The sequence below is a fragment of the Podarcis bocagei genome (assembly GCF_964188305.1).
Source record: "Podarcis bocagei genome assembly, chromosome: 3".
In the NCBI taxonomy this organism is placed as follows: domain Eukaryota; kingdom Metazoa; phylum Chordata; class Lepidosauria; order Squamata; family Lacertidae; genus Podarcis; species Podarcis bocagei.
Window position 1 is genome coordinate 22,861,453 of NC_138127.1, and position 13,473 is coordinate 22,874,925.

Sequence of the window (13,473 nt, forward strand, 5' to 3'; positions counted from 1 at the left end):
TATATCATCAAAATCACAGAGCCATATCTTCCTGCTCCATTTGAAATATATATATTGTGATGCCAACCTACATCTATCCCCCCCACCCTGCCACACGAAAAAGTCAAAGGAAAGCTAAAGGAAGTACTTTCTTTGTAAATGTAAATGTTTAAAACTTACCGGAACTGAAATTTGAGGGTTATCTTTCAGTTTTCCCAGTGTGGTAAAGCCATCAACGTTGATCTTTCCTCTTGGTTTTATGGCTAAAGTCTGGATCTGAGTACAGTCAACATAAAGCGTGACAGCACTCTTTTCTATGCCAACCATAACCTTATGCCACTGGGAATCAAAGAGATATGGCAAATCCAGAAACGTTGCTGTTTGGAGACTTCCATCAATCCCTTTATATGAGTACTCAAGAGACTTGGCTTGCCCATTAAACTTCAATCCAACTTGCTCTTTTCCAGAAGAGTCTAGAACCTGCCAAACGCTCCAATACTTCTGAAGGGTAGTTCCAGCCATTCGAAAAGTCGTTAGAATGGAATATTCATTAGGTAATCCATTAGGATACAAAGACCTGTATAGGATCAAAGTAAAGCAGGCTAGTTGTTGTTTATTTGCTCATCTGATTTAGCATTTGGGATGAACTGTCAAAATGGAAAGATGACTCATTCAGTAGAGCATGAGACCCTTTATCTCAGGGTTCGAGCCCCACACTGGACAAGAAATTCCAGCATTGCAAAGGGTTGGGTGAGATGACCCTCACGGTACCTTCCAATTCTACAATTATATGATTTTATAAGAGTTGACCACCTCAGGGCAGCATCCTCCCACTAGTAGTTTTGTCCCAGTCTGAGTCATCAGCTCTTTACTGCTGGCCAAAGGAATTGTGACTCAAAAATATTAGCTCTTCCTATGTTACAAACAACTCAAGACAAGGCATCATGCTTATGACCTTTTAGCCAGTAACACTGAGGTGAACTAAACCAAATCAATCAAGATCAACAGCAACCCCACTTAGCCAGCGGTGACCACATTTAAAATTTTCTATGCATTTGCTGCCAGTAAAGTTGCATTACTGAATTCATGGACACGTGATTAAAGCAGCAGCAGCAGCAGCAGCAGCAGCAGCAGCAGCAACAACAACAACAACAACAACAACAACAACAACAACAACAACAACAACAACAATAATAATAATTTATTTATACCCCACCCAACTGGCTGGGTTTCCCCAGCCACTCTGGGCGGCTTCCAACAAAACACTAAAATACAATAACCTATTAAACATTAAAAGCTTTCCTAAACAGGGCTGCCTTCAGATGTCTTCTAAAAGTTTGGTAGTTATTTTTTTCTTTGAAATCTGGTGGGAGGGCGTTCCGCGGGGCGGGTGCCACTACCGAGAAGTGTTCCTTCCTGACTATATTCGAGACCTGCTCCTGCAGCCTTAGCTTTGCTGGGCGGATCTGCACTCAGGCTCCACTCACTGTATGAATATTTAACCATAATGTGTTATGTCAGCAGGCAACAACTGGTGCATACTATAGTTGCATACACAGCATATATTTAAAGCGTTGTTTTCACCACCTCAAACTATCCTGGGAATTGCATGTTGTTAAGGGTGCTTGGAACTGTGGGGCTGTGAGGGGTAAACTACAGTTACCAGGATTCTTGGGGGGGGGGTGTATTCTGAATGTGTTTTAAATATACATAGCCTATGGCAGAGCTGTCAAGTGAAGAACTGACTGTTTTCTCATATTGTTCTTCCTTCCTCACCTTTAAAAACTGCTTGAAGCCTATTATTATTACTACTACTACTGCTACTACTACTACTACTATTTATAGTAAAAAAAAAACCTCCAGGTGCTTTTACAGCTTTCCCTACTGGTTCCTTTTCTGTTCATTTCCGCTTCCTGTTCCCTTCTTACCTGTTTTAATTAATTAAATTAAATTAAATTAAATTAAATTAAATTAAATTAAATTAAATTATATGTGTTAATGCTATTACTCAAAGGACGGACCTAAGCTAAATGATGGTGATACTAAACAACAGCAATTATTTTTATTTACAACCATGATGATAGACCTATTAAATCCACCATAAATATTCCCCAGTTACAAAGCAACAATTAAGGCCAGTTTATTACACAGTGGAAATGCTATCTGCATGTGCTTGGGTCAAGTGCCATCAATACTGAAAGGATCATGTGATTGACTTATCATGAATTGTATATGTTTGCTGCCTATAAAGTCTCCAGAACCATTATCAATGGCTTTAAAGCCTCAAAAATTTGAATCCTCAATCCACCTGTACAATGCTGGCTCTCAGATCACCTTAATTAGCATTGTGGTAGTGTGGCAAATGTGAGCTGATAAACTCTGGTAAAACACTGTTACATTTACAACCCATCTTCCTTGCAAGAGTAGTGCATGTTATCCCACTACTCTATTCCTCACAATTATCCTGTGATATAGGAAGCTTAGTGTCTGGCCTAAACCTACATAGGGAACTTAACAACAGAGGAAGGATATGAACTGAGGTCTCTTGAGCAGTAGCTATTATAACACAGTGCCCAAAATGAAGCAATCCAACAATGAAACAGGACAAACAGTTTACGCTCCTTGGGGAGGAGAGGGTTAAATAAATAATAAACATAGGATAAATAAAAATAAAATATTGATGGTAAATAATTGCAATTCAAAGTGAACATTGAATTGCTGGGGGAAAGAGAAACAGTGATAAAGAATTCACTTTGCGCTATTCACTGAGAAGAGGAAAAATTGCAGAAACAAAACTGATAATCCTTTCGTTTTTATTCTTACATTAGTTTCCAAGGTTTCCTTGGAGATATGCAAATAGGAACCACTGAAACTTCCTTCATCCCTTAAAGGAGCCTTGCCAAACAATATAGAATTTGCATGCTCGGGGGGGGGGGGAGAGAAATAGCTTAGCTGGTGCTGCAGTCGCAGACACATTTTTAAAATATTTGCTAGAATATTTCTAATATGCCATGTAAAGGATATACATAAGAGGGGATCTTTACTTCATTAACCATGGAGGCACATGAGGGGTATGGTCTACTTTTATGAACAACACAAAGACCAAAAAAAAAAAAAAAAACCAACCCAAAAATATAAGATCCACTTTGACACATTGAATCCTTTTGTTCTACTTTTGTTTTTTTATCCATCTCCACTAAAGTCACACTTGGGGTGGAGGAACCTAACATGCTCAGTAATCCTAATATGGTAGAGGCTGCTGGATCTGTTATAGAGGTGGTAGAAAACTGAGGTGGCCTTTCAACAGTTTTAAATATGCATCTTGAAAATCCAGACCCAGTGATGCCTCAGCAGTTTTCCAAAGTCTGGAAACAGGTGTTTCTTGAACTTATGTGTTCTTAAATTGTTAATTGCTTGCAATAATGCCATGAGGCAGCAAAAAGACATGCTGGCATAGGAACCAGTGGGTGCATCCCTATTGCTGTTGCACGATCAGCTATTCAACATCTGGCACTGCCTTTCCACCCTGGGAGGAAATATCTACCGACAGCCAAGACCTCAAGAACTAAATAATTTGAGCAACATCACTCTGCTCTTGCTGTCTGTACATTCAGAGCTCCTTTATCTTTTCCTTTTATACTTAAAAACTCATAGAATAAAACCCAAACCAAGATAGTATTGTTATATATGGCTCTCTGGGTTTGAGAGATGCAGCCTCTTCATTGCACAGCAGGGAATATATTACTATATGCTTACACAGCCCAGTCCTACAAATCATCACCCAGTGGTTTCAGTCTTTACTACCACGTTAAGTATGCATAGGATTTCAGCCTTAATGCTTTTTATCTTTTTATCTAATGCAATGTTCCTTATTGTGAACATGATTACAAAGAAAGGATCTCAGCCACTGACTCAAAAAAGATGAAAAGCATCCAAATTTGTTATGAGTATTTGGTGTTGATTTTAGCAATAAATGAAAAGTAACACCAGGGTTGACAACATGGTGTCCTCCCAGCTACTGCTGAGCTACATGTGCTTCTCTGAACTCATTAAATACACACACACACACACACACACACACTTCGGTCTTCCTCCTAGCAAAGAAGAGGAAGTGATGTCAAGGGGAAATGATGTCACTGGGCTTGAATGGATGCATAGTTCAACCACTCTGACCTCCACCGCACTGAGAGCAACCGTGGTCCTCTTTTAACTCAGCAGATCACCTCCAATCCTGCTTTACCTGTTGAGAGACTATGGCAAATCTAAAAAATGGGGTGGGGTGCAGAGGGAAATCCCATACACCCAGAGGGAAATCCCATACATCACAGATATAAAACGAAAGGACTTACGTATTAATGCAGGGTTGCCAACCAGTAAAATAGAAGGTACTTATAGAAACAAAATATGTCATAGCTTCTTAGGTACGTATAGCTTCTTAAAGTGATCCTTTTATGACAAAACACTTGTAAATAGTCTAGTACTCCATCTGATATGTTTGAGACAAAGCTGTCACACCTGCTTTGTTCTGTGGCACCCATGAGCTTAGACTTTTAGTTCATGATATCCAATTCCCAATGTAATACCAATAATGAGTTTGAACTTTTTGGGGGGAGTGGGTGGGTAGGACTAACAACACTGAAGGACTGTGACCCCTGCCCATAACAACAAAGCTAAGATTGGATAGCATATATAGAGGAATGCACTGCAAAACCAATCTGCTTCATCCTATATGCAAATCTGTAACAGAAGAATAACCCTGAGTGGCTCTTTCAGCACCGGTTTTGGTGAACAGCACCGCTGCAACTGTTTGAAGCCACCAGGTGGCACACGATTCAATCACTGCTTTAAACTGCTGCATTCTTTGAGGAAAGACAGCGAGTCCTTTCAACCATACCCAGACAAATTACAGGAAAGCTAGCCCATTTCCTGCATAATAGCTGGCTGCTGTTGTGCTCCAGACTAATATTAAAAATAATTACATGCTTCATATATGAATAAACGATAGTGTAGGGCGTTGAGGTGTAACGGCTTTATTAGCAGGATTCTGGAACGGCTGTATTACTCACAGTCAGGCTAGGCAAGTTGCGTAAAATATGCTACAGCCTCATCTAAGGTGGCCTCTGCAATTCGCTCACAGATTAAACACCCACTATTAATTTGTGAACCTGGAATTGATGCCTGTAAATATAATCTGCTGTGCTGCACCTTGGTAAGCCACCATGCCACATTCTTTCCCCTAGCTCACAAAAGATTCTAATTGTGGCAGAAATGTTTTAAGATTCTAACATGTTCCACATTGTAAGGTGGGAATATATCTTGCCCTAATAAATTGCTTTATATGCTAACGTATCATTTCTCTTTAAAATTTTATTTTTTTTAATGCTGGAAAAACAAGGACAAAATGTAGCCGGTTGAGAGTTTGCCAGCATCAGGCTTCCTGAAGTCTGTGCAAAACAGTGTTGGGGCTCTTATTATTTGTGAATATCGCCAATTTCAACTGACCGGTTCACACAATCACGTGTGTAGTACCTGTCTTATGAGATAGTAAGGTACCGTACTCAACGTCTCATCACTCAGAGAATTACCACTCAGTTACTTGCAGATGAATGTGTGACGCTCCTTGACTGGGAATTATTGTGCTAGAGGCAGCATGGAGCGATATGACCCTGTCTGTCTGGCCATGAGGGCTATTTCACACGTGGAAGTTGGGACTTGATACTGTGGGCTTCAATTAATGAATATTCATATATGAACTCACCCTCGGTAATCTCTGGAAACAACAGAAAGGCTCAACTGGAAAAGAACGCAGCACGTAGAGTAGTTGCACAAGCACTTCACTCTGAATTCAGATGCTATTTGCATGCATCACAACGCAGACAGCTGGTGTACACAATAAATTTGGGTGGCTTCACCCAGAAGCAAAAGAGGGAATTAATTCGTGGGATGGAGGGCACAATTTAAATCTTGCAAGGTAGTTTGCCCCGCTAAGTAAATGGAGAGTTGTGCATTTAAACATAGATTTAAAAAGAAATAATGAAAGCAACAGTATAGATTACCTAGTTGGGATCCTGAAGTCTACATTTGTGCTTAACTTGTAAGCCACTTGTAAAGCTGTGGAGCCCACCACACGCTGGATGATGCCTCTGGAAGCAGCTTTATCAAGTTGGAACTGTGAAATCAGGTCATATCCTAAAGGAACAAATATGCACATTTTAAAAATCCTCCATTGAGCAATCATGTAGCTTGAAAACCTAGCCTGAGTTTTCCCTTTGGTCTCTCTTTTGATATGCACTCCCTTGCTGTTTTAACTCATTTTTTTTTTAAAAAAAACCTGTTTTAAATTAAATTAAAACGTTTGGTTTTTATGTAGCTTGTTTTTAATAATGTGGTGAGAAATCTTGGACATAACGATTGACACAAGGAAGCAAGATAATAGACAGATAGCTTCGTCTGCAAGGATGCAGTTTTCAAAAAGGAGGTCTGAAACAATTTATTTGAAAGACATCGTTAGTGTATACTTGCCTGGTAGATCATCTTGGCGAAACCTAGTTGGTGGGCAGAGGTCAGTCTTTGTGTTGGAATTGAATGTAAGTGGAAATCCTGCAAGAAACACCAGACACAGGCATCTATGTCCATTATTTAATTTATCAGTTTATCAGCCTAACCTTCCTGTGATGGTCCCACTGCAGGTTACATTCCAAAACAACAATAAAAACCCATTAGCTTACAAAACCCAAAAACCAACCTTCATGCTGTTGAATAGCCTCGGACGTTGAGTCATATCCTTGGATGTTAACTTCATAGAAATTAATAGTATTTACTTCCAATATTATTTTATTTAGGGTTGGGGTGCAAAAGGCTCCAGAGGAAACATAATTAATGAAAAGTCACAGGAGGAAAAAAGGGCCAAACTGGAGCAATTGAAGCTAATGGTGAGACTGTCTGAGACTGTCATCACATCCACAATGGCCAGATTAATTGTATTAGATTTCTTGGGAAATGTATAAAACAGAGAGCAGTAGAGGACACCCCTTCCCTTCCCTGCCATTTCTGAAGAACCTCTGCCTTCTCTGACATGGGTTTGTAATATAAAGAGTTCTACAGTGCAAAGCTATTTGTGGTTTGGACAACCATGAAAAAGTTGCAGCTAGCTAGTTAGCTAAGTCAACACCTATATATAATTCAAAGAAAGCCAGTGCCAACTCTGCTCCAGCAAAACCAGCAGTTGGAATCCAACCTCTTGGCTTCCTTCCCTTCCTCTTTGATATTTCAGATGTTCCCACTCTTTCCTCTCCCATGTTTGATCACACAACAAGCCCTGTAAGAGCTGGGAGGGAGTTCTGAAGAAGAACTTTTTTTAAAAGCCTCTTGCATGAACAAGTAGCCATTTCACTGTTTGAAACACCCCCTCTCTGTGAACACACATCACAGCACATTCATCCGACACCCTAAACCCCTCCCTAAAGAACCAAAAAGGAAACTTAAACATTGGTTTAAGGTAGCTTTAGGGATTCTACCTATGCAATATTTCAAGCCAAGATGGAAAATGTCACTGGAGGCTGGAAGAAAGGCTTACACAGTTTGAAAAGAGACACCTTTCCAGAATACAGAAAGCGTCTGGTCTATTTCAAGAACTGACACTTAGATGTAGATTTCCATTTTCCAAGCCTAGAAAATGGAACATGCAAAATCTGTTGGCTCTTCTTCCCCAAGAGCTGAGCTTGCTATTCTTTTAGGGAATTCATTTTGCTAATTAGTATTTATTGTCCATGTCCAACAGGTCTTCTTAATAGACAGCTGGAGATATGTTGGTCCCAAGGAATGAAATTTACAAAGGGAAATGTTTGTTAGCTACTTACATCATAATAAAATTTGTTAATCTTTGAGGAGTCACAAGATTCTTTGTCATTATTAAGAGGCTTAAGTGTGCCTGTTTTACTGAGGTTGCATTTTTTATTGACTCTGCATTGTATGAGTGCTCCTGCTTTTGGGCTATACAGAACTTGTTCTGTACAACGCAATCCAATTCACATTCAGAAAATGTGGATCCAATAAAATTCACCACCATGCTAATTTATAAATGTGTAATTTTAAGAATATAATAATGTTCGCTCTATTTCCTTTACGTTGCATTTTTTAAAATGTTAAATGTAAGAGATAGGTTTAAATGCCAGATATCTAAAGGCACTGTTTTCCAAAAATTCAAGCTGCCTTTCTTTCTCATTTACATACCTACATTTATCACGCACACATAAGAATCTAATCCCATTGCTCAATTTCTTACAGTGCAATCCTATACATGTCTACTCAAAAGTAATCCCCACCGAGTTCAGTGGTACTTGCTCTTGTATAAATGGGTATAGGATTGCAGGAGAAGGCTCTGAGTACGGCAGAACTGTTTTCACTGCCAACATCTTTACTACATGTAATAAAATAGACCCTTACTTGTCTGCTGTTGAGCAGTAGCGGATGCCAGAAACTCAAGAAAACAGCACAAATAACAGAAAAGTTGGTATTGCCTGTAAGGAAAGAAAGACAGCTTAAACATGAACATACATGGCCTAATAATGTCACCCACTTTCATCTCATAGTCGTGCATATAAAATGCATAAAAGCACGACTTAAATCTTTGCTAGCACAGATGGCAAGCAAAGCTCCAAAATTTCAGGTTTGTGTCTTTTCCCCCAACAGTACAACAAAACGTTGCCTTAGCATTTGTCTCAGATACCTGTTCTTACATATATAACTGTCAGAAGGAAAAAGGAAGACACAGAGGGCAGCAAAGCCTATTTTAAATGCAATTAATTGTTCTTTCCTCCTCTATCAGTGGCGCCCCTCAGTTAGATATGCAGTACATCACTTACCGGTTGTGCTGCATTTCCCCACCCGGTTTTTGTGCTTAGGCACCTAAGCAGCTGAATTTTCTGCCTATGGTCCCATCAACTTAAGGGTGAGAGGGTCCCAGAGTCAGTGCTCTCTGTCCTCCTGCAAAGGCGCCTGTGTGTGCGAAGAAACACCAACGGTTGGAGCCGTTTTAATAATCTGGATGAGAAGTGGAGGTGGGCACTAAGCAGGCCCACGTGTTCCCGAGGGGACATGCGGGAGGAATTTAGCTGGGATATAAAAAAGGGGAGGGGAGCAGGAGCGAGGGGTGTGGATATAAGTAGGAATTCCTAAGTTAAACAATGCTGCCCAGTGAGTGAGCATGGCAGGAAAGGAAGGGAGGGGAGTAGCTGATGGGAAAGAAACATGAGGTTAGACCCTGGAGGTGACCCAGCAAAGATTATGTATACTTTGGCAATTCCACTAATCAGGGTAAGTTCAAATGCTGCCATGGGTGGGGGGAGGAACTTCTCATTTCTCACTGACTTCCTAATGCAGTCTCTCAGCTCCCAGTCCTGCAGTAGAGGAATTTTGCTGAAACAGAAGCAAGCCATTTATGTAGGGTTCACTGCTTAAGTACGGATCTTGCCAAAGAATACAGATTACCTAGTTATATATTGAGACCCGGCAGGTTAATCAGTCTCTAACCAGTCACTTTAGTTTGGATATATTTTCAAGCACAGAAAACCACACAGGTAGATCTGTCTATGTGGATGGCAGGGGCCGCAGGAGAGGGAGATTGCTTTAATTCCTAGAAGACTTTCAGTAAAAGCTACAAGAGATTATAAATCAGCACAAACCAAAGAGCTTTAGAAAGGCCTCACTGTAAAAAGCTCCTGAAGTACACAAAGGAGAAGGGCTTCTCTGTTAACGTCCAGACAGAATACAACAAAACGTGGTTGGAGCAAACTATTTCCTGACTTGCACGCTCTGTTTCAAAAGGAAAATATCAGTTACTGTAACTTAGAAAGACAGCATTGTGAAAAACATGGTGCAGATCAGCGAAAGCCAGTGGTCAAAGATAATAAGATCTATTTTCCATTTCCAACAAGGAGAGAACTGCATGGGCCACCACTGGTGTAAATTGACTATTATTATTTAGAGTAGTGTGAGTGTCTGAGAAAAGGAAAACAGAGCTCTTGTCTAAGTCCAGAATCACATTTTTATTAAGTCTGGCTTTGCCTCTCTGTGGTATATCTTGGGGCACATAATTGGAATTGTTTGAACTGAGTTTCAGTTAACTGTACCGCTTTCTGCTACTTTGCATGTATGTGTCCATAAGGACAGCCATTATGAAAGACAGCAACTGTACTGAAGTCTCCCAACAGAAGTCAATGTAAAAATTATTACAGAGGAAGCCAGCAAGGTAAGTCAACACAAGGTGCATTCTCTGATCTTCCAGGCTTGTGATTTTCAGCTGTATAACACATAGCACAGCGTTCCCACCCAAAATAGAACTTACTGTTGCTCTTGAAGCATCTAAGTACAAAGCTACTGAAGTGGAAACACAACAGGAACAGGTTTGCAGGTGTCAGTCAATATGAACTCAATTCTCAAGTCAAATTGAACAGGCATGTGATGGACAATAAAGTGACATCCTAATTGGATAATCAAATCATTATGGTTGACTCAATATAAATTGCATCTGCAAAAGATGTATGAGTAAATGTGTGTCAGACAGCCCAATCCTACTTCCTGGGAAACCAGTGAGCTATTCATAGTCACTATCAGGTCCACAATGTGTCATATACTTCATGTCTCCTCTTTCTAGTCTACTGAATTGCCCAACAGCTGCCTTGCAACCTCTTGTATTGGCTCTGTCATTCCCAAGTAACCACGTGCTCCTCAGGACCCTTTGGTTTCAATGGGAAAACTGCAAATATTTACCACACAGACAAATTTTACCTCCTCTGAACAAGTGTTTTCTGGCTCTGGGGGCTTGCGTATTCTAACACTGCAGATAAACAGATTTTCTGAAGTGTGTATTCTACCCCGCCATACAATGGAAAGTTGCCTAAGAGTATAGAATACACCCCAAAAACCATGAGTGTGATTTTTTTTTTAAATCAGTTGGATGAAAGTTAAGGTGCCCTAGAGTTTTAATCACAGATGATGAGCAGGGAAGCCACAGCTGGCTATGGCTGTTGTGCAGGTGTTTCTAGTGGAGAAGGAGATTGTGATGGCTCTGAACACATGAATATCTTTTTATGGTGCAGAAAGCTGGGTGAGTGGTAGCAGGGTCTCAAAGATGCCTTCTCTGTTCCCTAAGTCCCTATCAGTCCAATCCAATAAATCCCTTGCAGGAATGAAAGATTCAGTGCACATACAGTGCTCCCCCATCCACAAGGACTTTCCTGTCGATTTTAGTGAAGCAGACAGCTCACTGATGGGCGCCAATGCCAGTTTCACCTCACAGCAGATCAGAAAGTATATTATCTGTGCTATTATAGGTGCCAGTAACTGGCAGCTTGCAGACTGAATATAGCTTCCTCAAGGCTGCCATCTGGCTTTCCAGTTGCTCCCCCCCACCCCCACCCCCGTTCTCTCCTGTAGATTTCCTGGAACAGCTCAGAGGAAGGAAGAAATGGTGCAAAAGGAAGAGGGAAAATTCTCTCCCTGCTTCATTCTGGAGGTGTTACGGCTGAACCATTGCTGTCCAAATCACACACATTCGTTTTGCTGTTGTTCTGTTTCATTATGGTCTCTGCAGGTTTTGCAAGTTTACAAAACAATCTGCAGAATCTGTTTGGCTGGAATGACTAGAGACGATAAAAGGGTAGAAGAAAATAATGGCCCATACTCTGGGCAACAATGGACCTGTCAAACATCCCCAGTCTTGTTTGGTATCCCTTTGAAAGAAAGAGAAGGGAAAGGTGGGAAGGAACATGGTATGTGGAATGGCAGGTGGAAGAGAAAATGCAATCACCAGTTCCTGTTATTATTTCTAAGCAGATGTTGAAGATGCAAAGAGGGGGGGGGGAAATCAGAACATAAAGCTATAGTAATGTAAGAATATAATGTTCAGTTAAGAGCTGAAATTGTTTTCTGTGGCTATCTAATCCCATTGAAAGCAATGCCGCCTTTGATGTGATTTCGCTCTTGCTTCTGCTTCCTTATATTCCCATGGAAGCTGTCTCCTCCTTCATTTCTCTGCCTTCCCCTCTGCCATTGCCTACATTCATGTATTTCACATGTGGCTGTGTGAAAGAAAATATAAGCAAGATGTTGCGATCTCCCTCTATTTCCCAACATACGGCATTCCTTTTGATGTCACTACATGCTGTGAAGTAATTAAGTTTTGAGTAACACAGATATTAACTGGGAGCTGGATACATTTCCTTCTCTGACTGATGCATACATTGCTTGAATAAATGCTTTGTTGTTTTGTTTTGTTTTGTTTTGTTTTGGCTTGCTATGACCTTCCCAGCCCCACCTGCAACATATATTTAAACCCGAGAGAGTTTACTCAGCTATATAACCTTATAATGCATTCCAAATAAATTTGTAGGTCTCCATACAAAAAAATCTGGGTCTAAGTGTTACAACTGACCCTGCCTTACACCTTCAGGGTTGGTGTGTGTGTACGTGTATACACACACACACACACACACACACACACACACACACACAGTAAAATATTTTTTAAAAAACATTATTTCAAATGTATCACCAAAATCACCCTAAGCCACACTCACTAGATTAAAGGTAAAGGGACCCCTGACCATTAGGTCCAGTCGTGGCCAACTCTGGGGTTGCGGCGCTCATCTCGCTTTATTGGCCGAGGGAGCCAGCGTACAGCTTCCGGGTCATGTGGCCAGCATGACTAAGCTGCTTCTGGCGAACTGGAGCAGCGCACGGAAATACCGTTTACCTTCCCGCCGGAGCGGTACCTATTTATGTACTTGCACTTTGACATGCTTTTGAACTGCTAGGTTGGCAGGAGCAGGGACCGAGCAATGGGAGCTCACCCCGTCGTGGGGATTCGAACTGACCTTCTGATCGGCAAGTCCTAGGCTCTGCAGTTTAACCTACAGTGCCACCCACGTCCCTTTTTGTTGTTGTGTAGTTGTTTAGTCGTGTCCGACTCTTCGTGACCCCATGGACCAGAGCACGCCAGGCACTCCTGTCTTCCACTGCCTCCCACAGTTTAGTCAAACTCATGCTGGTAGCCTCAAGAACACCATCCAACCATCTCGTCCTCTGTCATCCCCTTCTCCTTGTGCCCTCCATCTTTCCCAACATCAGGGTCTTTTCCAAGGAATCTTCTCTTCTCATGAGGTGGCCAAAGTATTGGAGCCTCAGCTTCACGATCTGTCCTTCCAGTAAGCACTCAGGGCTGATTTCCTTAAGAATGGCGCGTCCCTTTACTGCCAAACAAAAATGGCATTCGAGCACCTTGAAAAGGTGTTCAAACTAAAGCTTTGGTGCCTGTAGGAAGAAGACAGTTGAGTCTCCAGCTGTTTTCAGACTACAATTCCCATCATCCCTGATCACTGGTATTGCTAGCTAGGGATGATGGGGGTTGTAGTCCAAAATTAGATGGAAAACCAAGTTTAGTAAACACTGACCTAGAACATAGATGCATGTTTGAACCAGCTTGAAATGCACTCC

At 41.1% G+C, this 13,473-nt stretch overlaps 1 protein-coding gene across 1 annotated transcript in view; it reads right to left on the reverse strand.

Annotated features, from left to right (window-relative positions):
- Window positions 1–8,962, reverse strand: part of COL9A1 (collagen type IX alpha 1 chain) — a 62,891-nt gene extending 53,929 nt beyond the window's left edge. Inside the window, exons 1-5 of the mRNA XM_081186924.1 lie at window positions 8,844–8,962; window positions 8,425–8,498; window positions 6,502–6,579; window positions 6,036–6,168; window positions 160–556 (exon numbers count right to left, since the gene is read on the reverse strand). Coding sequence (XP_081043050.1) covers window positions 160–556; window positions 6,036–6,168; window positions 6,502–6,579; window positions 8,425–8,498; window positions 8,844–8,857 — 696 coding nt within the window. The 5' untranslated portion in view covers window positions 8,858–8,962. The remainder of the gene's footprint in view (window positions 1–159; window positions 557–6,035; window positions 6,169–6,501; window positions 6,580–8,424; window positions 8,499–8,843) is intronic.
- Window positions 8,963–13,473: the final 4,511 nt, after the last annotated feature.